Consider the following 24,786-nt stretch of genomic DNA (forward strand, 5'->3'; position numbering starts at 1 on the left):
GGGGGGGAGAGAGAGAGAGAGAGAGAGAGAGAGAGAGAGAGAGAGAGGAAAATGTGGGTGAGAGACATAAGGGCTTTTTTGGGATAGAGAGAGAAGAATGGAGGGAGAGACAGATGAGAGGGAGAGAAAGAGAGGAATAAAGGAATGTGAAGAGGAGAGATATAAGGGTCCTTTCAGGAGAAGGAGGGAAGAAAAGAGATATAGAGAGAAATGAATGATTGAATGTATAGAACTGAAATATAAAGGTCCTCTGTGTGTGTGAGAGAGACAGAGAGAGAATAGGAAGGAATGAATGGTGGAGGTACCTTATATAGGTACCTTTGGGAGGGGAGAGAGAGGGAGGGTGGGGACAGAAAAGAAAGAGATGAATGAATGTGTTAGAGGTAAGATAGAAGGGCCCTGTGTGCATATATGTGTCTGAGGGAGATAGAGACAGAGAAACAGAGAGAAAAAAAACTAATGAATGAACGATGGAGGTGAAATGTAAAGTTTTTCTTTGTGTGGGCTGCTGACTTTCCCTGGGCTTTGAGGTACCAGATGGACTGGAAATTAGGTACAGGGAAGATGACAGGACAAAGTGTAGGCTAGAAGGGAAAGAAGAGGAGGAGAAAGCTGTGGCATCTATAGGAGGTTGGTGCTAAAGTTTACTTCAGCACATGAGAGGATATCCTTGGAATGAGATGAGGCATGTCTGACTTTACCACATACCCAGGGTTATGCCAGTTGCTTTCTACCCTAGAGCTGACTCCTCACATGTGTGTGGTAGGCAGTGGCCTGGCTGGTTTCTATACTGCCCGGCACCGGCTGAAGGTATGTGACTTCCTTATCTCTCCTCTTAACTTGGCCCAGCTCCTCCAAGAGGTTAGAGACAGAGAACCTCTGCTGCATTCATATTCGTGGAAGGCACTTTAAGAGATTTCCCAAATTCTGGAGGGTATTCTCTCCAAGCTTCAGGCCTCTCACCTGTAAAAGCATGGTGTTGAAGTAGATGAGCTCTCAGGACTCTTCCAGGTCTAATAATCCTGTTTCTGTGGATTCCTCTCACATTCCCCTCCCCCCATCTTCTTTGCCCATCTTGGAGCACCACATATTGCCCCCAGGGGTATCTAGGGAAGCATCGGGCCTGGTTAATGGTAGTCCGGATGGTTATTCCCACCTGTCCTATGTGATTCTGGCCTATGTGGGGGGGGTTTTTCCTAATTTAGCTTTATCATCTTTTCAACCATTCCAGTTCTTTCTGCAATCAATTCCTGTTCCCAGCCTTCTCTACCTCCTTCATTTCAGAACTGCTCCTGACCCTCCCCACCCCATCCCACCCCTAATTCTCTGTCCTTTCACCACAGTCCCTAATCTTAGGATCATAGACTGTTAAAATTCTCAGAGACCATCTCATCTCACCCCCTCATTTTACAGATGAAACCAGAGAAGTGAAAGGAGTAACTCAAGGTCACAAAGTTAGGTGGTGGTAGAACTGAGACTAGAACCAGGTCTCCCGATTGCCAGGCCAGTGCTCTTTCTAATAAGACCTTGTTGCTTCATGACTCATCCTCTCCCCCTTCCTCAGCATGTTTCTCTGGTTCATCTTTGTAGGTGAAGGCTGAATTCTTCATGCTGAAGTCATTGGCCTTGGTGGGTTGGCCAAGTCCCAAGGCTGCCTGTTTCCCTTGTGCCTCAGGGCCATCTCCCTGCTGAGGGAGAAAGGGAAGGAAACCAGAAGTAGGAATTCAGTAAGGAAGTGTCCAAATGGCATAATTAAAGTGTCCAGAAAGAAGGCCACACTGTGCTCTGAGCATCTGTAGGTGAGACAGCCAACATGGTCCCTGTCCTTAAGAAGCTTAAAATGTAGTGAGAGAAACAGAGGAAACACATACCTTAGGAACACTTACCAAACAACATAGAAAAAAAGGGTAAATTAATGGTGGAAATAGAATGTGTGAGTGCAGAAGAAACATAGAATGTCAGGCTAGGGTTAATCAGACCCGGAGAAAATGAATTATGGGCTATATGTTGGTTAATTTTTTTTTTTTTTGCCTTTTAGAGGGCAACTGGGGTTAAGTAACTTGCCCAAGTTTACACGGCTAGTTTTGTGTGTGTGTGTGTGTGTGGGGGGGGGTATGGGTGAGTGTGTGTGTGGGGAGGTGTGGGTGGGTGTGGGTGTTAAGTGTCTGAGGCTGGAATGGAACTCCCATCCTCCTGACTTGGCTGGCATTTTACTCACTGCGCAATATTGGTTAATTCTTTTTAGCACAGACAAGCAAAGTTAATAAATTTACTGCTATATTCGTGTAAACCAAAACAGTATCTAATGGCACATGTAAGGATTGGGAATAAGTGATATTATAATTAGACACAAAGGACTAGTAGCTCATATAAGTCACTGGAATTAGTGTTTTTACAATGACCCTGAAATGTGTTTATAATTTTTCTTTCTTTCCATAGTCACTGGCAGTGTTACAGATTTCCCTGATGTAAATAGGTGAGTTTTGATTGCGTCAAAAGGGGCAGACAATAAAAGAAATCACAAGAAAAAGGCCACAGTTTGGGGAAATCAGGTTGAGTCAGTCAGATACCAAATCTTCCCCCTGCATTTTGGCTTCCTAATCAAATATGGATTTTCTGTTTCTGAGCCCTTATGAGCTCCACTTTGAAGGAGAAAATCATAAACTCTGAGTCTTGGTAGGGGATGGAGAGGGCTTGGCTTGGGGAATCATGAATAAATATTTACTTAACACCTATTTTATAGAGCATAGTGTTAAATGCTGTCCAAAAGAACATGTATAAGACAGGATCCCTGTCAGAGAGACAGGATAAGTAAAGGTAGAGTCAGCAATTAAGGTAAATTTAAACATTTCTGAGGTACATTGTTCTCAGATGCTTAAAGAATTGATTTCCAAGTCAGGAAGACCTGCATTTGAGTTCTGCTTCTGATCCATACTGGTAACTTGCAAAATACTTATCCCAAGGCAGCTCTTTTAAGCCTATAAATTGCCTTGCAGTTGCTGATCTACAATTGGTAGAGTAAGTTTCCACACTGGGCCAATAACAATGAATCACAAGGTATGGATGAAAAAGATAAGCATTTCTCCAAAATACTTCATTTTGGGATCTTTAGGAAATACAATACGTCACCAACTTGGTATTACAGATGATGAGTACCATGTGCCCAGGCACTGTAATGAAGAAACAAGAGATAGACCAGCCTTTGTGGAGCTCAGAAAAATAGGAAATATGTTATAAATGGAAGGCATGGATAAAAAATTAAAATTCTTTTTATATATTAGGGCTCCCTAGTAACTGAAAAAGATAATAATGGATCAAGGCAGAATATATTAAGTGTCAGATGAATGGTGTGGATAGTTAATGGAATTCAGAGAAAGGAAGGAAGATTACTGGCAGTTGGGATGGCCTGGGAGGATTGTGCAGAGAAGGTGGGGACTAATGTGGACCTTGAAAGATAGACAGGACTTAGGTAAATGAAGAGGAACTTGGGGAGAGCATTCTTAGTTGGGGGAATGTCAAAAGCAAAGTTGTGAATGCTATACATGACCTAGGGTCATAGGAAATCAGAGCTGGAAGAGGCTTCAGAAATCATCCATTCCAGCAAGGTGAGGAAACTGAGTGTCCAAGAGAGAAATGACATGACCTGTCTAAAGGTCACTCTGCTGAGATCTGGACATGAGTCTTCTCCAGATCTAGTGCTCTTAATGCTATTTCATGTTGTGTGTTTTGTGGGAAGCCCATGAATAGGCCAGTTTGTAGAATGGATACAGTTGAAAAGGTTGGAGAGGTGGGCAGGAGCCAGATGGGGGAAGATAAGGAATGCCAGAATCAGGGGGTTTGGACTTAATTCTGTAAGCAGTGGTGAGGTAAGTGAAGCTTTTGAGTGACATCATCAGATATATGTATTAGGAACACTAATCTGTCAACAATGAATACAGTAGTTGGGGGGAGGGGGGAGGCATTGAGAGTAGGGGAAATCATAGAGGAAAGGACAGCCTTTACCAGACTGTTGTAATCATCTCAGTAGTTAATGAGGGAAATATCTAAATCACAGGAGAAGCCTCTATGATTCCCCAAACTCCATTTTGAGGGGTGAGCTTTGTAGGTTGACAGTAAAAATAAAGAAGTGTGAGTGAAATAAGTGGTTTCTTTCATTGGATCCTGCCCAGGGTTACCCTCTCAATAGCCCTTGACCCTGCATGGCCACTATGTAGTGCTATGTCTCCTCTAAGAGAGATCTACCTCCCCACTTATACCTTGGAGATCCCTGACAGTCTTTGGGGCTGGGCCCAATAGGGATCTATGCCACCTCTCCTTGAAATTCTTTGCTGCTCTCAATTTTCTGCCCTTCCTCCAAACAGTTGGCTTTTTTTGGTGGCACAGGCATCTTTGGCAGTGTGGGTGAAGGGTAGGGACCTCGTCTCAGGAAAATATTTTTAAATAATGGGAAGTCATGCTAGATTTCATTTAGAGATTCATCAAAATAAAGATGTAAATGTTTTCCCCTCTGAGTTTTCAGGGACTCCAGGTAAAGACCCCTTTCAATAGAGGAGGCCAAGGAGTACCAATTAGCCCCATCTTCCTCAGGCTTTCATTGCCTTCTCCCAGGCTGTTAAGGAGGAGGAGGAAAAGAAAAGGCAGTGCTGGGAGATGTTCCACCCACCCCCCTTTCCCAAGGGCTTACTGCGCAACTTTTCTGTCCTTGGCTCTCCTGTCTGGGGGCTCCTTCAGCCCATTGCCATCATTGATTGTGCCTTCCACGTGGGTTTCCAAGCTCATTTTGAAGCTGGGGGGAGGGGAGGGTTCACTCTGAGAGCCTGGGGAATCCAAAATGCTAAAGGGAAACCAGGAGTCCTGTTCCCCCTTTCTTTTCCCCTTGACTCCCCCTCCCGATAGCTTCCCTGCCCCGAGAGAGATGGGGGAGAGAGCAAGGAGGTGAGATCGCAGCAACACATTAAGGCTTCCTGCAGTTTGGCTTGAGAAGCCTAGACAACCAAAGGCTGCCTTCTGGCTATCTACAGGCCGACTCCTGGAGCAGAAGAGAGGCTGGGAGCACAGAGGCAGAGGGAATCGACATCCCTGCAGATCTGTAACAATGGCAGAATGGAGAGCCAGCGAAACTGGAAGCTGGCAACCCAGCCTACCTTACAAGTATGGAGGGGGTCAAAGGTCAGGAGCGTGGAGTCCTGGTGAGCGCCCAGTAGGTCTGGTAGTAGCTTACAAGTGCCTGGCCTTGGCTCCCCACTAAATGCTCACGGTGCCTCTCTGCAGCTGCAGGGAGCCTCTCTCTGTCAGGGCGCCCCGAGGTAGCATGTCTCTATGAGGAGTTGGTGGCGCTGGGGCAAAGCCCCCCTTCTCTTCTCCTCTGAGTGCTCTGTAGTGAGGGGGGTGTAGGGCAAGCAGCCGTAGGGTGGGGCCCACAACTTCTTCACCAACTTAGGCTATCAGAGTTGGGGCAAGGATGGCAGAGTCCTAGACTGGAGGGTACCCTGGTGGAGCCTGAGTGTGGTCCTGCACTGCTTGAGGAGGAAGAGCAGTGAGGGGGAGGTGAGTCCCCTTTCCCCTTCCTCCCAGGTTTCCAGACTCTGGGTTGTCGGCCCACAAGAGACTGGACTCTAGTAAGGGGAAGGAGAGAATTAGGGCCCCAGCACCTTCACTCTCCTGTCATTGCCTCTCTAATGCCCAGGAGGGCCTGATGGGCCCAGCCTTGGATGCTTAGTGCCATGTCCACTTTTTGCCTGAATCAGTGATCCAGTCCCTGGGGAGGCTGAGAGCAAGATGAAAGGGACCAAGTGGAACATCCAGACTCTCAGCTTCCTTCCTAACCCCAGTACTGGGGATCAATTATCTTCTCAGCTCCAATCAGTCTATCAAAAATGTGATCATCCTGTTTCTCCAAAGAAGGCATGGATCTGTAATATGCTTGGACACTTGTTGGGAGTAACCCTGTTGGGAGTGGGGGAGGGGTTAGGGTGGGGAACAGGGAACTTGTGAGCTTGTATGGCCTTGGAGAGGGTGGATAATGCAAGTAAAGACCCCTGGGGGGAGAAGTAAAGGATGACAGGATGGCAACATGGAGAAGCACAGGATTTTAAACTTTGGTAGATAGAGATTGATGTGGGTTGGAGAGGTCAGGAAGTCTCAATGAAGGAGGGACTAGAAAAGGGTCATATCTGATGGATAGAATTTGGATGAAGAGAGATGGAAGAGTATTCTAAGGGGTTGGAGGAGGGAGAAAGAAAGGCTTTTGGTAAAGCTGTATAGAAAGTAGTAAGCCTGTGTGGTGCAGTAAGGAGAGAGACCTTCTTCAGATCTCTGTATGAGTGCTTGCCTTGTGTGAGTTTTCCATAAAAGTCTTTAGGCAAACATGCATTTGACATTTGAACAAAGTGGCCTGCCCAGTGGGATTGTACTCTTTGCAGCAGAGTTTGAATGCTTGGCAATTCAGTTTGAGAAAAGGACCTCAGTGTCCAGTATCTTATTTTTCCAGGAGATCTTCAGAATCTTCCTAGGACAATTCAAATGGAAGCAATTCAGTTTCCTAGCATGGTGCTGGTGTACTATCCAGGTTTCACAGGCATACAACAATGGATGTCTACTGGGAATGATAGGGCTGAAAGGTGTGTTGGGACCACAATGGGGTAAGGATGTCACATAGAAGGATTAGATGTGTTTTACTGGAAATTGGAAAGAGGCAGTTTCAGCTATGATGGAAGGAAAAGCTTCCTAACCATTAGAGCTACTGGTGGAAGTCATAAGATCCTAGAATCTGGTAGTCAAAAGGAACCTCAGATATCATCTAGTTCAATTTGTATCTGCCTAGGTCATGGTTCCTCTTTACTGGAGCCCACTTATGTGGCTTCAAACACAGCCTGGATGAGCATTTGTTGGGGATGGTATAGAGAGAATTCTTGCTTAGGTAAGAGTGGGACAAGATGTCCCTTCCAACTCTGTGAATCTCTTATTGTGAAGTCTAACTAGTGTTTCCATTGCACTAGTTAGCACGTGAAATTGTAAATCAGCTAGAAGCTTGCACTACACCTTACAAAAAGACCTAGCTGCTCTTGAGAACAAACATCAGAATCTGAAATCATTTTAGGAAGAAATTTATTTGGTCATTTGGTAGAGAAGAGAGCTGAAAAGAAGGGGTGGTTCCCCTTCTCATGTTCTGGAAAGTTTGCATAATATGGGATTTTGACAAAGGTTTTCCACACAAGCAAACATATAAAGGTAATCCAAAACACAAGTTTGAGTGCACTGAAAATAAGTCCTAGGTATGGAAACCCAAAATAAAAATACTTTGGGTGGATCTAGTACCTGGAGGACCCTCAAATTCCTTATAGCCACCTCCAGAATTCCTAGAGAGTTACCACAGTTAGGCAAAATTCTGAGTTCAAACAACCTCTAATCACAATAAAGTTGTATTTAAACAGTATAATAATTTTATGAACAATATAATAACACATTCTTTCCACAATTTTCTTCTCTTGGGCATTTTTAGCCCAACATTCTCATACTAGAGAAAGCATAATTACAGAAGAAAAAAAAATGGGTTATGATTTCAAAGGAAGTTCATTAAAATAACCTGAATCAATGGATGCATCCTCCTTACTATCCATCTTGTCTAAAGCTTGATATGATTTATTTAAGGAAGAGTAGAATGCAGATGAGTGACAAACTTTCCCCAATGTCTCATAGTCAGAGGGATAAATCTGAGTAAGTCTCAAGGTTCTAAGTAAGGAGACTTAAATTTATACTAGGAAACAAGTGCACTATGGTCATGAGTATCATGAAAAATCATAACTCCATGTTTCCTTCAACGTCATGAAAGCTGAAGAAGTTTAATTTAGTAGAGGCATAATCTCATATATCCCTTAAGGAGAAGAACCTCATTAAACAGTTTCTATAGGGAAAAACCAAGTCAGGTTACCGATTAAACTACATTTAGAGGATTCACAATGGCCTGGGGGGGTGGGATTTCTATATCACCAAGGTCGGTTGGTTGGTTGTCCACTGTACTAGAAGAGGACCGAAATGACATTACTCTATCATTATGACACATTGTCACTGTACAATGTGTCCAACTGACTGATGAGATCAGTGTGAGCTTGGAAGGCTTTACCACAGGCCAGGCACAAGTATCCCATATGAACATTTGGGATGGAGATGTTGTAAAATTTGCACACATCATGTTTCTTTTGAGCTACTGCAATTCTGCTTTGCTTATAGAGCCCAGCACCTTCTTTGATGAGGGCACATCCTGCTGGACAGTCCTATGCCAGTGTCTCTCACGTCTCACAATTGATACTAAAGTTCTTCAGAGAGACCTTGAGAGTGTTGCTTCTTCAGACCTCCATGTGAGTGCTTGTGTGAATTTTCCATAAAGTAGTCTTTAGGCAAACATGTATTTGGCATTTGAACAAAGTAGTCTGCCCACTGGATTTGTGCTCCTTGCAACAGAGTTTGAATGCTTGGCAATCTCAGTTTGAGAAAAGTATCTTCTTTTGCCAGGTGATCTTCAGAATCTTCCTAGGAGTGTTCAAATGGAAGCAATTCAGTTTCCTAGCATGGTGCTGGTATACTGTTCAGATTTCACAGGCATACGATAAGTCAGTACAAATGCTCTGTAAACCTTCAGTTTGGTATGAAGTCTAATACCTCTTCTTTCCCACACTTTCCTTTGGAGTCTCCTAAGCTCTTAACTAGCTCCAACAGTGTGTACATCTTCATCATCTATGTGTACACCCCTGGACAGCATACTGTCAAGGTAAGTGAACTTATCCACAGCATTCAAAATTTCTCCATTTGCCATAACCAATAGTTCTATGTATGGATGGTGAAGTGCTAACTTGGTCACCAAGATAACCAAGAAAACTTGGGTCAGGGAAATCCTCCCTTAAACAATTAACTAGGGTAATAACTAAATTATATAGGGGAACTTTAAACTTACCTTTGACTTCTACTTGAGAAATGTTAAACAGTTAACATTATTATCCCATAATTCAAGTTTTGGAATGGTAAAGTTAACAAAGGCAGAAAACTGTCTTTCAATTGACCAAAAAGTTGTAAGAAAAATAACCTTAATCACTGATCAATTAATAAAAGGAATTTGGGCATATTCCTCTTGTAGGCAAACATAAACACCATGAAACAAAAAATTCAGAGCAGTACAATAATGATTGTCACTATTAAATAACATCAAGTCTCTTAATAATCCACTCCAAATGTCCATTTAATCAGCATATTTCATCTTGAGTCCCAGCCACGGTTGAGCACAACTCCACCCTTCCCTCCCCTAATTGATCTGTGAGCAGGAATTTCAGCACAACTCCACCTTTCCCCCCCCCAATTGATCCGTGAGCAGGAATTTCAGCCTAGGGTAAAATCCCTGCTCCATTCTTCCCCATCCCTGCCCTCTCTACCCACCCACCAGATATTCCCCATCTCCACCCATTCTAGCTTCCCTGTCCCTCAGCCTAGGGATAAGAGGGTAATTCAAATATACACTGACGAATCACTTATTGTAGTTTCAGCTTATGTAATCTGACTATTGTAATCTCTTTAAAAACCAGCACATGGTCCATGCCAACTCACTGTCTGATCTGGGTATGTGACCCCAGCAGCCCCACAGTAATAAAGTCCACTTCCAAATTTATTCTGGGGGATCTTCTGTCTTGCTCCTTTCGGCTCTACAATTTGAGGATATATATTATCTCCATGTCAGCCTAAAAGAAGGAGATACTTTAAGGACCTAATTATTAGCAAGGGGATGGCAAGCCTCTAAGAACTCATTTATAATTAGTTGCTTAGGATTTAGAGTTGACTACAAAGAGTAAGATCTTTCATTCTATTATAGTAATTCAGAGATGTTTTAGTATTAATCTATTAATTAATAGATTTTAAATTGTAGTGACAAAAATTTCTACTGTTCACCTGCCTTGATTATAGAAATTTTCTATGGAAGGAAGAAGGAAGGACACAGTCATATCAAGATCAAGACTTAATCTTAAAAAAAAAAAAAGACTGCCCTGTCAGGGCCACAGACTTCTCTGACATAAGCATAACAGGGGGAAAATTCCCTTAGCTCTGTTTGATTCCAGGTAAAAGTCATGATTGAAAGCCAAATTATACAGCAAAGTTCCACATTATTCACAAAGTATCAAAAGCAATGCTCTTAATTAACCAGGTAGGAAAATTCCCTGTTTAGAAAGAAAATAGCACAATGGGGAAGCTGAGCCAAGAGGAGCTTACCTTCACTTACACAAGGTCATCTGTCAACTTTCTCTGTAGCTCTGTAGCTCTGAACTCCTTTTAAGTAGTAAATGGTATTCCCCTTGAATGGTTGATTATTGGCTTAATGATAATTCAGACAAATCATACTTGAAAATAAAAACTCACAATAATATCAAATTACAGTTCCAAGAGATTTTACCTCATATAGCAAAACTTTACTAACCACAGCTTAGGGCCAGGTAATTATTTTTCTCATGTTACAATAACAACTAACAAGAACATATAAGCACATGTAGGTACATATAACGCCTTATTTATTCTTTCTGGTTCATTAGGAATTAAGAATAACTACGTTCTATTCACTCAAAAACTCAAACAAAAACTGCTAGCTACTGTAAGGTCCCAGACTAATAGATATCTCTATTACCTATTAAACACTAAGGCAAAAATTAAATCTTTAAATCTAGAGTCTATTGTTACTAAATTAGCACAAAGATATAATTTCAATTCGTACTATTCGAGGTATACTCTCATAATTTTTATAAGTGATAGATAGCAAAGCAATCTATCAGATAAAACTCACTCTTTACTATAAGCAAACTTCTAAGTCCTCCCACATTAGCTGGGAGTGGTTCTAGTATCTCAAACTTCATTACTCCAGAACTTTACAATATGCTGTCAGTAGGGCTGATAAGATCTTATGATCCTGCCTAAATGGAAAGTACCTCAAACTATCTATTTAAAGCAAAATATACCCAATTAAATACTTAAATGTTTTCAAACATTGTGACTACATTCTTTACCAGCTCAATTCATAATCTAATAGCATTCAGGTTAAAAAAGAAGTGACTTTTCTAATGATATATTTGTGACACTCTGAGGGTATCATTTTTCAAGTTAACATTTCTTATACAATTGTTGTTATTGACAGTTGTTTTCAGTTGTGACCAATTCATCATGACCCTATTTAGGGTTTGTTTTTTTTTTTGGCAAAGATACTGGAGTGATTTGATATTTTCCTTCCCCAGCTCGTTTTTACAGATGAGGACCAGAGTTAAGCCGAGGTAAGTCATTTGACTGGGGTCACATAGCTATTAAATATCTGAGGCCACATTTGAACTCAGGAAGATAAGTCTTCCTGATTGCAGACCCATCATTCAATCCACTAAACTACCTAGCTACCCTTTTCTTATAAAATAGATTCCCCAAAATCACAATGCAAGGAAAATGAGAAGCCTAACAACAACATAAACAATATTACAGAATTTTAAAACATAATGCAGTCAAATAATATCAATCCCCAATCAAATAAAATCAATCCATTTGAATACATTCCCAAATCCTCTTATATAGAAAATAATCATCTATTAATTTGGCATTCTATACCAATTACATTTTTAAAAACCAGTATAGAGCAATTATATTTAATAATAATAAAAGTTAGCATTTAAATAGTGCTTACTATGTTCTAGGCACTGTGCCAAGCACTTCACAATATATCTCATTTGATATTCATAACAACCATTGAAGATAAGCACTATTATCCCATTTTATCAGATGAGGAAACAGAAGCAAGCAGGTGAAGTGACTAGATCACACAGCTAATAAATTTCTGAGACCAGATTTGAACTCAGGTTTCCTGATCCATGCAGTTTCCAAGCATATTGCCTTAATGCCAAATAACAAATGTATTCTGCACTGTTATGATTTACCACAATTATCCTAATGGGAGGACACATCTCACTTTAAATGAGACCATATTTAGTTTCAGGACAAATTTTAACCAAATCAAATCTAGATTTACAATCACAAATGATCTGAGGTTCAAAACCTCAATTTTTCCAAGTACCATTAGCTGCTAGCACCACAAATTATAGAGTCCATTGCTTTCAGTTAGCTCACTTTCAAAGATTCATGGTGGCTGCTTCACCTTCCCATCCCCTTCTTTTTGGTGAACATAAGGCTCTAAGGCTTGGGACATGCCCTTCTTTGATCCTTCAAAGACAGCATTTTAGGATATAATACCAATTAATTGCTATATTTTTACTGCTTTCCTTAGGTGACTTAGCTACTAGTTCACCTAAATAATTAAATGCTATTGAGTCATTTCAAACTAGATTCAGTTCTGCTTTTTCTTCAGTAAGTGAAATCACCTTCTATGAGAACAAAATGCATTTATCACCGTCCAGGAAGGGGAGAGAGTAATAGAGGCTTATGCCATTTGTTTGTAACCTTCATTCTAACTTTAAACCTTTAAAAATCCACCAAAATATTTTAGCAACTATAAAAACCTTTAAGATATAATTTGGAAATTTACAGTAAAATTTAAGTTATAATTTTTAGTCTCTAATTAGTTTACAATGTCATACATTTCTACGAACTAGGGAAAAGATTTCCTTCCTTTTCTTGTCTATCTTTATCTCTTTATCTCCAACCTGGCTAAGGTTGTGAAGGCAGAGAGAAAGAAAAGAATCTCAGTTTTTCTCCTTGTCTCCCACTGAAAATCTAAACAAAAAGTCAGTGTGAGTAAGTTCCTGATTACTGTTCCAGATAACTGGGAGATGTCTTAGGTATGAAATTTCATTGATCTTTTGCACTCTTCTCAGTTCCCTTTCTGTCTTATCTTAAAGGAGCCTTTGTGGGTGAAGAGATGTTTTCCTTCAAAATTCTCCAAGGTAAACAAAACCTTGAATGCACTAGAGAATGTATGAAGTTGGAAGCCCCAGTCAAAGTCTTCCTTACTATCTGCCAAATACAAGTTTCCCTCACTGTCCTAGGGTCATCCTCAGTGAATGTGTGTAGAGCAAATGCCTATGTTCACCAGTGCAACTGGGCAGTGACCATCCAGTCACAGGTTAGGTATCTAGGGGGAGATGAGGAGAAAGACAGGAAGAGAAAGAAAAAAGAAAGAAAAAGGGGAAAAGCTCCACCAAAATATTACTAATCTAATTTTAACTAATTTTTCTTGTTTTTGCAGCTCCTTACCAGGCTCTTGAATGATCAAGTCAAGGGGATTACTTGTTACTCTATTAGGGTGGCCTGGGCAAATTCTATGCCACTCAGATCTTTCCTTGGGCAACAATCAAGCATAGCCCTCTAATTTAATGGACACCTAGAGTCAAGGCTTAGACTGTGTCCAACCTGAACCCTACAGGACTCACTAGGTTCTGACTGTATTTTCTATGATCTTGTTTTGGTCAGTCCCACCAATTCTCAATCCTAGAATCACAGGGACTTGCTCAGTTTCCATGGTTTTGGAGAACCTTCAGGTTTATTTGGGCAATTATGAGGCAATCCCACTTCCAACATCATATTCTTGTTCAGGAAAACAAGTCCCAGAATCTGAAATAATTTTAGAAAGAAATTTATTAGATTATTTGGTAGAAGAGAGTGCTGGAAAGAAGGACTGGCTCCCCTCCCCAGGTTCTGGAATATTATATTTTTTAACTTTTATGATGTGGTAGTTGCTAAATCTTGTGTGATTCCTGATTGTGGTTCCATGGTATTTGAATGGTTTCTTTCTGCTTGAAATATTTTCTCTTTGACCTGGGGGCTTTGGAATTTGGCTATAACATTCCTGCTAGTTTTCATTTTAGGATTTCTTTTAGGTGATGATCAATGGATTCTTTCAATTTCTACTTTATTCTCTGGTTGGAGGACATCTGGGAAGTTTTCCTTGAAAATGTCTTGAAACATGATGTCTAGGTTCTTTCTCTGATCATGGCTTTTGGGTAATACAAAAATTCTTACATGATTTATTTACAATCTATTTTCCAAATCAGTTGTTTTTCCTGAGTTTTTCACATTTTCTTCTTCTGACTTTGTTTTATTGTTTCTTTTATTTTTCTTTTTTTCTTTTGTTTTGGAGGGCAATTGGGGTTAAGTGACTTGCCCAAAGTCACATGGCTAGTAAGTGTGTCAAGTGTCTGAGGCCAGATTTGAACTGAGGTCCTCCTGACTCCAGGGCCGGTGCTCTCTTCACTATGCCACCTAGCTGCCCCCCTGTCTCATGGAGTCATTAGATTCTACTTACCCAAATTCCAGTTTTTAAGTAATTATTTTCTTAAGTGAGTTTTTGTACCTCTTTTACCCATTTGTCCAATTCTGCTTTTTAAGCTGTTATTTTCTTTAGTACTTTTTGTGCTTCTTTTATCAAACTCTTAATTGTCTTTTCATAATTTTCTTCCTTTGTTTTCATTTCTTTGCTTAATTTTTCCCCACTCTAATTTTGAAAATAAATTTTTTTTATCTCTTCTAAGAATTCTTGTTGGGCTTTTGTCTAATGCATATTTTTTTCCTTTGAGTCTTTGCTTCTATCTGTTTTGACTTAATTGTCCTCTTCTAAGTTTGTGTCTTGATCCTCCTTGTCACCAAAGCAGCCTTTTTAAATCATCAGGTTCTTTTTTTGTTGTTTGTAATTTTTTTCACCTTATTTCTTGATTTGGAACTTTACGTTAATTTTGGGATTTGTTCCCAGCACAGGGAGTGGAGGGACATTGTCTCAAACTTCACACTTTTTTTCACTGCTGTTTTCAGAACAGTTCTGGGGGTTTGGGAAGTTTTCAATGCTTCCAGGGTGGTATAATGTGGGGAGAGGTGTGGGCATGTGGGCACTGCTTTCCTGATTTGCCCAATGGTCCTTACCCAAGAAGCTTACTTGATCCCTTGGGATTTCAATTAATACTGCCTCCCAGGGCTTCCATTTGCCTGAAAGTGCTTATTCCTGCCCTTCAATTATGCCTCAGAACTGAGTATAGACAATGGAGTTATCAAACAATTGTCCCTTGTGGCTTCTACTCACTCTTGGCTGCAAGTACTCCTTCCTGACTTTGAAATATGATCTAGAAGTAGGTATAGGAAATAAAGTTGTCAAACAGCATCTGGTCCTGTATCTAGTGCTAGCACAAGGGTCCCCTGTAGTCTCTTCTGACCAGTTGTCATATCCTCTTACTGCCTCTGGCTTGGGAGCTCCTTAAGCTGCTACTTCTGTCAGAGCCACCTAGTCCCACCACTGGTCTTTCATCTACATGGACTCCAGGCCAGCCTCCACCCCCATGCCACAGTTCTCTCTTTCCAGACCCCTAAGTCATCTGGGGCTGGAAGATTGCCCCACTCTGACTTTTGTTGACTCTGCCACTCCAGAATTTTATTTGAGGTGTTAGCTAGAAGGGCTCAGCTGAGCACTATTCCACCTTCTTGGCTCTGCCTTCAGAAGTCCATAAAAAACTTGCTTAGCCATTCTGTAACTGATGGACATCCCCTCAATTTCCAATTCTTTGTCACAACAAAAATAGCTGCTATAAGCATTTTTTATCTTTGATCCTTTCTTTGATGCTTTTGGGTTCTAACCTGGTATGGGAATCACTAGGTTAAAGGCTATTCACAGTTTAATACCATTTGGAGCACAATTCCAAATTGCTTTCCATAATAAAACAGTTTGTAGTTCAACCAACCATACATTAATATACTGATTTTCCCACAGCTCCTCCAGTATTTTTAATTTTCATCTTCTGTCAGCTCTGCCACTCTGATGAGTATGAAGTGGTACCTCAGTGTTAATAAATGGTCAAAGGATATGAACAGGCAGTTTTCAGAGGAAAAAATTAAAGATATCTATAAGTATATGAAAAAATGCTCTAAATCACTATTGATTAGAGAAATGCAAATCAAAACACATCTCAGATTGGCTAACATGACAAAACAGGAAAATGGTAAATGCTGGAGAGAATGTGGAAAACTTGGGACACTAGTGCATTGTTGGTGGAGTTGTGAACTGATTCAACCATTCTGGAGAGCAATTTGGACCTATGCCCAAAGGGCTATAAATAAATGCATACTGTTTGACCCAGCAATACCACTTCTAGTGTTGTATTCCAAAGATATAATAGGAGAGGAAGACCCGTATGTCCTGTATGTACAAAAATATTTATAGCAGATGTTTTTGTGGTGGCAAAGAATTGGAAATCAAGGGGATGCCTATCAACTGGGCAATGGCTAAACAAGTTGTGGTATATGAATGTAATGGAATACTACTGTGCTATAAGAAATGAGGAGCAGATGGACTTCATAATAACCTGGAGAGACTTATATAAAATGATGTTGAGTGAGAAGAGCAGAACCAGGAGAAATTTGTACACAGTTACAGATACAACATATGTGTGACGACTAACTTTGATAGACTGGGCTCCTCTCAGCAATGTAAAGTTATAAGACATCTCCAAAAGAGTCATGATGGAAAGGGCTATCCACATTCAGAGAAAGAACTACAGAGTCTAAATGCAGACTGAAGCAAACCACTTGCTCTCTCTTTTTTTGGTTTTGTTTTGTTACCTCTTTCTCATTGTTCATTCCATTGGTTATGATCCTTCTTTACAATCTGACTAATGTTTAATGTGAAAAAAAGGATGCTTGAAAGTCCTCTATTTCATTGAATATTCATTTTCCCCTGAAATATTATACTTAGTTTTGCTGGGTAGATGATTCTTGGTTTTAATCCTAGCTTCTTTGACCTCCAGAATATCAAATTCCAAGCCCTCTGATCCCTTAATGTAGAAACTGCTAGATCTTGTGTTATCTTGATTGTGTTTCTACAATACTCAAATTGTTTCTTTCTGATTGTGGGCTTTTTAAAGACATAATTTGTTGTTGTTGTTCAGTTGTTTTGATCATGCCCCTTTCTTTGTAACCCTATTTTGGGGTTTTCTTGGCAAAGATATTGGAATGGGTTGCCATTTCCTTTCCCAGCTCATTTTAAAGATGAAACTGAGGCAAACAGAGTTAAGTGACTTGCCTAGGGTCACCCAGTTAATAAGTGTCTGAGGCCAGATTTGAACTCAGGTAGATGAATTTTCCTGACTCTAGGCCCAGCACTCCGTCTACTGCTCCACCTAGCTTCCCAACACTTAATTTTAAAGGTTTTTTTTTTAAATTTTTGAGTTATTTGAATTTCTTAAATATATCAATATAATTCTTTACTAGCTTGTATCACAGGATAGTTATAAATGGTAATACTAAAGTTTTTCCATTTATGAAGTTTAAATCTGAAACAAAGAATGAAATAAATGAACACAGTATTAAAAAGCTAAATGATAAGGGAGTAAATGCCAATTTAGAACAACTCTCTTGACCTTAACTTACGTGGCTACTTTGTTAAATATCCAATCTTTAACCAGAAAGGCTCATTTAACAATTTGGATCCTCATGGAGTTCTTTTTAAGATTCTTCCTTCGGCTTGTTGTTGGCAGTGTCTGTGTCAGGAACAGGGTTTAGATAAAGGTAGAAAAAGCAAGGAGTGTGTAGAAGCTTAAATTCTCTGAAGTTTCAAGTGAACTATGGGTTATTAATTTGATTTTCTTCTTATAGCTCTGCTGTTAATGGGATGAGAACCATAAGGCTTGAGCTGGCTTTTATCACATGACCTAGTCATTTGAAAAGTAAAATTTTATATATATATATATATATTTTTTTTTTCTTCTTTTTGGAAGGGGGTGGGCAGGGCAATTGGGCTTTAGTGACTTGCCCAGAGTCACACAGCTAGTAAATGTTAAGTGTCTGAGGCTGGATTTGAACTCAAGTCCTCCTGACTCCAGGGCCTGTGCACCATTCAGTGCACCATCTAGCCGTCCTGAAAAGTAAAATTTAAGAGGCTATACTAAACGGTATTGAGTTTTGTAACTAGCAGATTTTAGCAGAAACATCTGAGAACCTCTACAAGTAACTTGAACCAGAGAAACAAATCTTCTAGGAGAAGCTCCTTTGAGAACATGCCCATTCCGGAATATCCAAAAGGAGATGTTTTCAGAAAACAGATGACTGTATGAGACATCTGAGCCCTAAAACATGTTGTGTTGATGAAATGGACATTGGGAATGGGTTACTAAGAAAGAGACTGAATGTTCATCCTTCCCTCTCATTCCTTCCGCGATGCCTTGGGGCCTCAGTAAGACCTATTTGCTGAAGAGGATTGCTTCCAACAGATCCTGTCAATGCATTGGTCAATCTCTCTGCCTTCTCACACTGTACCCATCATGGAAGAACACTTAAGTCTCATAATTAACCATCCTTAGTGAAATATTTAGTCTTTTTGTATTCTGCTGAGTCAATCCTGACAGGCAGAAGGATTTGATATCATTTGATAAGTGGCATATCAGTTTGTGATTTATTGAGGAATTTCTCCTCATTGAATCAAAGAGGGTGTCAAAATATTTTGGAGATACCCTGTTTTCCAGACCTAAGGCCTAACAAGCAGGCTGTGTCCTGAGCTTGGATGGTATCTTCCTCTAAAAAAGTGTATTACTTAGACCAACACCAGGTGTTCACTGAGTGATTTAGCTCCCCCTATTTCCCAGGGCCATCCATCACATGTTCACAATTACTAACAGGTATTGTATACCTGTTCCTGTCACAGAGCTCTGGTTCTGTACCTGGCAGGCTAACAAGGTCTGCAAGATGCTGATGACGCTCAAGATAACGACCGTTCCCATGGGACCCAAGAATGCCTTTATTGTCCCAAGAAATGCCAACCATAAGAACTATCTGAAGATCTAGGAATGGTTGTGTTGTGGGCCAATCACTTTCATATATATAAGTGGCCCTAGCCTTAGCAGCCTTGAACCCTCCTTCTTATGAGGTGGGGGAGGGGTCTTCCATATACACACATCATTTTCCTTACTCTGAAATTGAACTTCTGTTTGTGTCCTGATTCTCCTGTCTCTAGCCTGCTCTGTTTGGCTCCAGCCACCAATAGGTCAGAGGCTGATTCTGATCAAGGGGAATGAAGAAATTAAAGTTAATCTATATTATTTAATAATTGATTCTATTCTTTAATTGACCCTATTCTGTATTACTGCCCTATTTTGTATAATTGGTCAAACCACATTTCTCTGAACCCGTATTAAGCTCAGGAATTTAGTCTTTCCTCAGATTTGGTTAAAAGTTACAAGTTAACTTGTTATCATCCCCAAAAGTTATATTGTTCATCCTTGCCTGTCCTTGTACATTTAAAAGGTATTATCTCTTTAACAAACCCTTCTAGACTCCTGGGAGTCTAACTTGGGTCTGCTAACAAGGTCTGAAAGATGCTGATGAATCCCAGAAAGTAATTAACATTCCTTAACTGTCAGAGAGGGGTGGTCATTAGTCCAGTAAGGTGTGCTAAAATAACCAATCATATCAAGGAGCTTGGCTTCTCAATGAGAGGGAAGGGGAGGGAGGGAGAAAATTTGGAACTCAAAATTGAAGAAAAGCATGCTAAAAATTGTTTTTACATGTAATTAGGGGGAAAATAAAATATTAAATATATTTAAAATAACCAATCATGTTATCTCCACCCTCATGAAGCTATCTACTCTGTAACCTAACATATTGTCTTCTCCACCTACCCAACTCTGTATAGCTCAAAACTGTATTAAGGCTGGTGAGCCCTGCCTTGGGGTCTTTGGTCATTGAGAAAGGTCATTGGCTCAGTGTATAGGTTACTGCTAGCTTAACCAATAAATTGATCATTCTCAGACCATTGTCTTAGTTTACCTTAATTTTCAAATGTGACATGTCTGATTGCTGCTACTGATCAGATTCACTGTGACCAAGTAGAAGAGGCACCTTAGGGATAGTTAATCAGCAGGTAGCCCGACCTTGCTTATCCTTACAGGCTATAAGGACATCATGAATTAGAGAACCTGGCCTACCTTGAATAGCTTGCTTAAATGAAACTAGCTAAACTTGTTACAGGGTACATGGAAACTTCTGGGAAAGAAGCAGATCAATCAAACACAGGGTCACATTTGTCAGCTAAGACTTCACAGTAGGCCACAATCTCACAATTATTAAGTAGTTAGTATGAAACAAATATTAGAGATGCAGCTTCAAAAGCAAAGAGTCCTTGTCCTCAACGAATTTACCTTCTCAGGGGAGTTCGGGGGTTGGGGAATGGGGGAGAGACAACATATATGGGGAGTGGTGACTAGGAAAAGATATTTTGGTTAGAAAGTTAGGGGGATAATGAATGAGTGTAATTAAAGGCTGATATACCCTTCTCAGAAGCAATTTATAGTTCCATGACTATAAAAAAAAGGAGGTGGGGCTATAATTAGAGTAACTGTTGAGAAATGATAGAGTAATGTGAAGCATGCCTAAGGCTACCTAGATATCATAACCTACTTGAGGCACCCACAAATCAGGATGGGGCCCCAAAGAGGGAGTTTTGAAGCTGAAATGATTAAGTCCACCAAGGGATGGTTACTGGTTGAGGGTTAGCACTTGGCTTCCCAATTTCTCTGAGGGCAGGACCACAGGTTTTTTTTTTTCATTCTTTAGCTAGAATTTCTATATGGCTCTAATGTTCACATAGTAATTTACATGTATTATCTAATTTGATCCCCACAACCACCTGGTATGATAGGTACAATCATTATCCTCATTTTTCAGATAAGGAAACTGAGGCACTGAGCAGTTAAGTGACTTGTCCAGGGTCACACAGCTAGTAAACGTCTGAGTCTGGATTTGAACTTGTCTTCCTGACTCCAGGTCTGAACAGGTTTGCACAGCTGCCCCTGTATCAGAAGCAACAGTAAACATGTGTGTGAGATTTCATATGATAACCACATATAATCTTGTCATGGAACCTTCTCAGGTTGTAGGAAGTGTGGTTTTTGAGATGGACTTTTAATTGTTCATTCCTTTGTTCATTTATATCAGCTATGAGAGGCTAGGGTGAAGCCTTGTAGGTATGATGGGATGTCTGATCTCAAACCTACTGTTGGGCAAAGATGTCACAAGATGAAATCCCATTGTTAATAGAGAAATAATTGTGATATCCAAACCTCCAACATCTGGGATAACCTCGGTCTCCAGGACCTTGGCAACTGGATGTGACATTGCCACAGCTATTTCACACACAGCTTAACTAACAGTGGCTGTAAGAACATGTCAGAGTTGCTTTTGTCAAGGCAGCAGAGGTGGGGGAGGGCAGTGAAGTCCAGCTACTCAGATGCCCCTGGGGATGTGCCCTGCTACAGTGGCAGGGGCATGTTTCTTCTGTTTACATGTTTCAAGCACTGCTCTTGTGTTCACTGGAGTCGAGTGGACTCTTGTCTAAGCTGCCTATGTAGTCACGATCAGTGGGTTAAGATGTGTGATCTGGGCATTATCAAGGATGCCTCTGAGGAGACTGCCTTGGAGAAGGCTTCATCAGCCTTGGTGTTCCTCAAGGTTTTTTTAGGGTAGGTTCCACATTGATAAGCCAACACATGGGTTTCTGATATCTTGTGATTAATTATGGCTGTGAGAAGTGATTCAGGACCAGAGCTGGGATCTCCAAACTGAAGGGGTTTTTTCCATTCCTCCCATCTCATTATTACAGGCCTGATCACTCATCAAGTCTACTGACTATTTCTCAAGATCCCCCTGTATAGGTGGTTCAGTGTCCAAGATTCATAGAATACTTCTGAGCTTGTTCTCCTGGGCAGGCTGAGAATCTATAGGAAGGGTGTGGTCTTTATCCATACTCAGATTGCCTTTGCAGCCTGCTGGGTTTATCCATAGCACAGTCACACTGCTGTTGGAAAACCATGTCTTAGAATCATTGGGAAGCTCATCTATTTGTGGTCCCCACTCTGCTAGTGGTGGGGGCAGTGGCAAATGTAGGTGATTTTCAAATTCTTTAGTTGGGAAAATGGGCAGCTATGTAGCACAATGGTTAGAATACTTGGCCTGGAGTCGGGAAGACTCATCTTCATGAGTTCAAATCTGGCCTCAGACGCTGACCCTAGGCAAATCATTGAACCCTGTTTGCCCTAGTTTCCTCATCTATAAAGTGGAGATATAGATCAAGACAATTGGAGATAGCCTCACCCTACCCACAGGTACCACTGTTCAGACACCTCTCAGACAGGAGAGCAAAGGTATACTACCTTCCTTGCCAAGTGAAAAAAAAATGGTGCTGGTCCTTGGCTCTAAGATGTACTGAAAAGGATGCATTTATTAATTTTACTGCTACATACCACACTCCTTAGGAGCTGGCCATCTTCTCATTAATGGTAACCACGTAGAGTATGATGGGGACAACCAAGGCTATGGTTTCTTCAGTTCCTTATAGTCAATAGTCAAACTCCAGGTGCATTTGACTTTCTTGACTTTTAACCAAACAAGGCTATTATAATAGAAAATGGTGGTTAGCAGATGTCCCTCTTGCTCCACTTCTTATATTAGGACAATGATGTCATCCTGTCCCCTTGGTATTATTATTCTCTGACTTGAATGATTCAAACAATTTGGGGAGTACTAAGGGTGGGAAAGCAGTAACCCTCTCAGTGACTACATTGGTGGTCTGGGATCTGAGAGGTGAGTATAGAGCTATTTCTGGAACCATTTTTGTTGGGATGGTCCAATATGGTAGTAAATCAATCCCTATGATACATTTGTCAGTAGGAGATGCTATGCCAGTCCAGCATATTGGGCCAAAAGGATTCACAGTGAGAGTGGTTATAGTTTGAGTGCCCCACAAAAATGGTTAACCTCTAAACCCATGGAGGGTTAAGGTTAGGGCTAAGGGTCTTTCCTCTCCCAGAACCCCTGTCACCTGTACTCCTGTATCAAATAATCCCATCACAAAGAGAATCACTCCTCTAGGCCATGAAATTTTAATAAGGGAACAGGGGCCAATGATCTCAAGTATTTATCTGATGATAATACTGGCAAATCCTTTCCTGTCTCAAATGGTATTTGGTAATAATTCTTGAAAGCCAAATTTTCTCTTTCTAGTTGTCTCTACACTATTCCCAAAAGGGGGCTGAGTGTTCAACTCCTATTAGGTAGTTGGGTACATTTGCTTTCCCATAGCTAGGATCCTCCACAGTCCACTTTCCAGTTTATCCCAGAGATAAACTGCACTAATAACTAATAACAAAGCCTAAGATAGAGGGCATTCACCAAAAGGGCACCTTAAATTACTCATACTTTTAGGGGGTGGGTCTGTGGGGGAGAGAAGAAGCCACAATGGCTTGGTCCCCTGAACTGTCTGCACAGTGTCACTGTGGAAATGTGAGGGGGTCTTGCTCTGTGGAGATAATGCACTGTCTTAATTCTTTTCTTGTCTTTGCCACTCTGTTCACCCTTGGGCCCCGTCTCTGGTACATAACCTGACCTTGTCCCTGATGTCTATGCTTCTGTCTGACTGCCGAGAAGAGTAGCTAGTATCAGAGAAAACTTTAGACGTTCACGGGAGATGAGTCTCTTTTGGCCAGGATCCTTCCGCTGTCCACTCACCCCTCTTTCTGGAATCTGGAGAAATTCTAGTCTCCCGCCCTTCTTCTTGTCACTGCCTTGGGTACAGTTCTGTCTCTGACTGTGCTCCCCACCCCAGCTTCGCATGTTCTCAGAGGCTTGGAAGGTGGCTTCTCTGGGGTCCCAGGTGATTAATATTTTTCACCTGTAGCCATTCCTCCCTCGCCCAATCACTCTCTTACAAGCTAAGACTAGAGGTTGGGGGAGAGCAGGCAGGGACGCCGCAGGTCCAGGCTCGCACCTCTTCCCCCTTCGATCTCCTAGCCTCGCATCTTGAGTACTGGACTCCGCAGGTCTTAGCCACAGATTGGATATGGGGGGTGAAATAGCAATGAGTTGAGGACATGACCTAGATTTCAAGCCTGGATGACTGGAAGGATGGTGTTACCCTCAATAGTGATAGGAAGATTAGGAGGAAGGGAGGGTCTGCAGGGAAATGAGTTCAAATTTCGACATGTTGAGTTTAAGATGTCTATGGGACATCAATTTGAGATGTCCAATAATAGGTAGTTGTAGATGTGAGACCTGAGGTCAACAGATGGGTTAGGGGTAGAGAAGCAGGTTTGAGAATCATCACCTTAGAAATGATTTTGGGGTGGCCAGGTAGCACAGGCGATGACCTGGGATCGAATCCAGGCTCTGATACTTAGCACCACACCCAGAAACACCTGGCTGTGTAACCTTGAGCAAGTTACTTAACCCCAATTGCTTTAAAAAAAAAAAAAAGTAAAAGTAAAAGAAATGCATGTTGAATCCATGGCAGCTTTTAAGACCACTGAGTGAAAAAACATAGAGGGAGAAGTATAGGACAGACTGAGAAGGAGTAGTTGGAGGAGAATCAGATGAAAGGCATATCACAAAAACCCAGAGAGGAGAGGTTATCAAGAGGATGACATTGACAGTAGCATTAACAGTGCCAAAAGCTGCAGAGTTTGAGGAGTGAGGACTGAGAAGAGGACCCCATATTCAGCAACTAAGCAATCATTGATGACTTTGGAGAGAGCAGTTTTGGTTGAATGCTGAGTTCGGAAATCAGATTGTGGAGAATTAATAGGGTCTGCTAGTTGGCACAGTGAATAGAGCATTGGCCCTGAAGTTAGGAGGACCCTGAGTTCAAATCCAGCTTCAGACACTTAATTAACACTTACTAGCCATGTGACCTTGGGCAAATCCCAATTACCCTGCCCTCCCCCTTCCAAAAAGCGAGAGAGAGAGTGAGAGAGAAAGAGAGAGAGAGAGAGAGAGAGAGAGAGAGAGAGAGAGAGAGAGAGA

General features: G+C 41.1%; 2 protein-coding genes across 2 annotated transcripts in view; both read left to right on the top strand.

Annotated features, from left to right (window-relative positions):
• The window catches only part of NAT9 (N-acetyltransferase 9), a 223,891-nt gene that overhangs the window by 42,279 nt on the left and 156,826 nt on the right, over positions 1-24,786 (top strand). The window lies entirely within an intron of this gene.
• LOC138152782 (fatty acid desaturase 6-like) overlaps positions 754-24,786 on the top strand; it is a 31,283-nt gene continuing 7,250 nt past the window's right edge. The window contains 3 exon segments of the mRNA XM_069076862.1: positions 754-810; positions 4,609-4,761; positions 8,687-8,767. Of these exon segments, the coding sequence (XP_068932963.1) occupies positions 754-810; positions 4,609-4,761; positions 8,687-8,767 (291 nt within the window).

Source organism: Petaurus breviceps, unplaced genomic scaffold (genome assembly GCF_028583685.1).
Source record: "Petaurus breviceps papuanus isolate PSGF00001 unplaced genomic scaffold, PetGlider_PUasm1.0 90925, whole genome shotgun sequence".
In the NCBI taxonomy this organism is placed as follows: domain Eukaryota; kingdom Metazoa; phylum Chordata; class Mammalia; order Diprotodontia; family Petauridae; genus Petaurus; species Petaurus breviceps.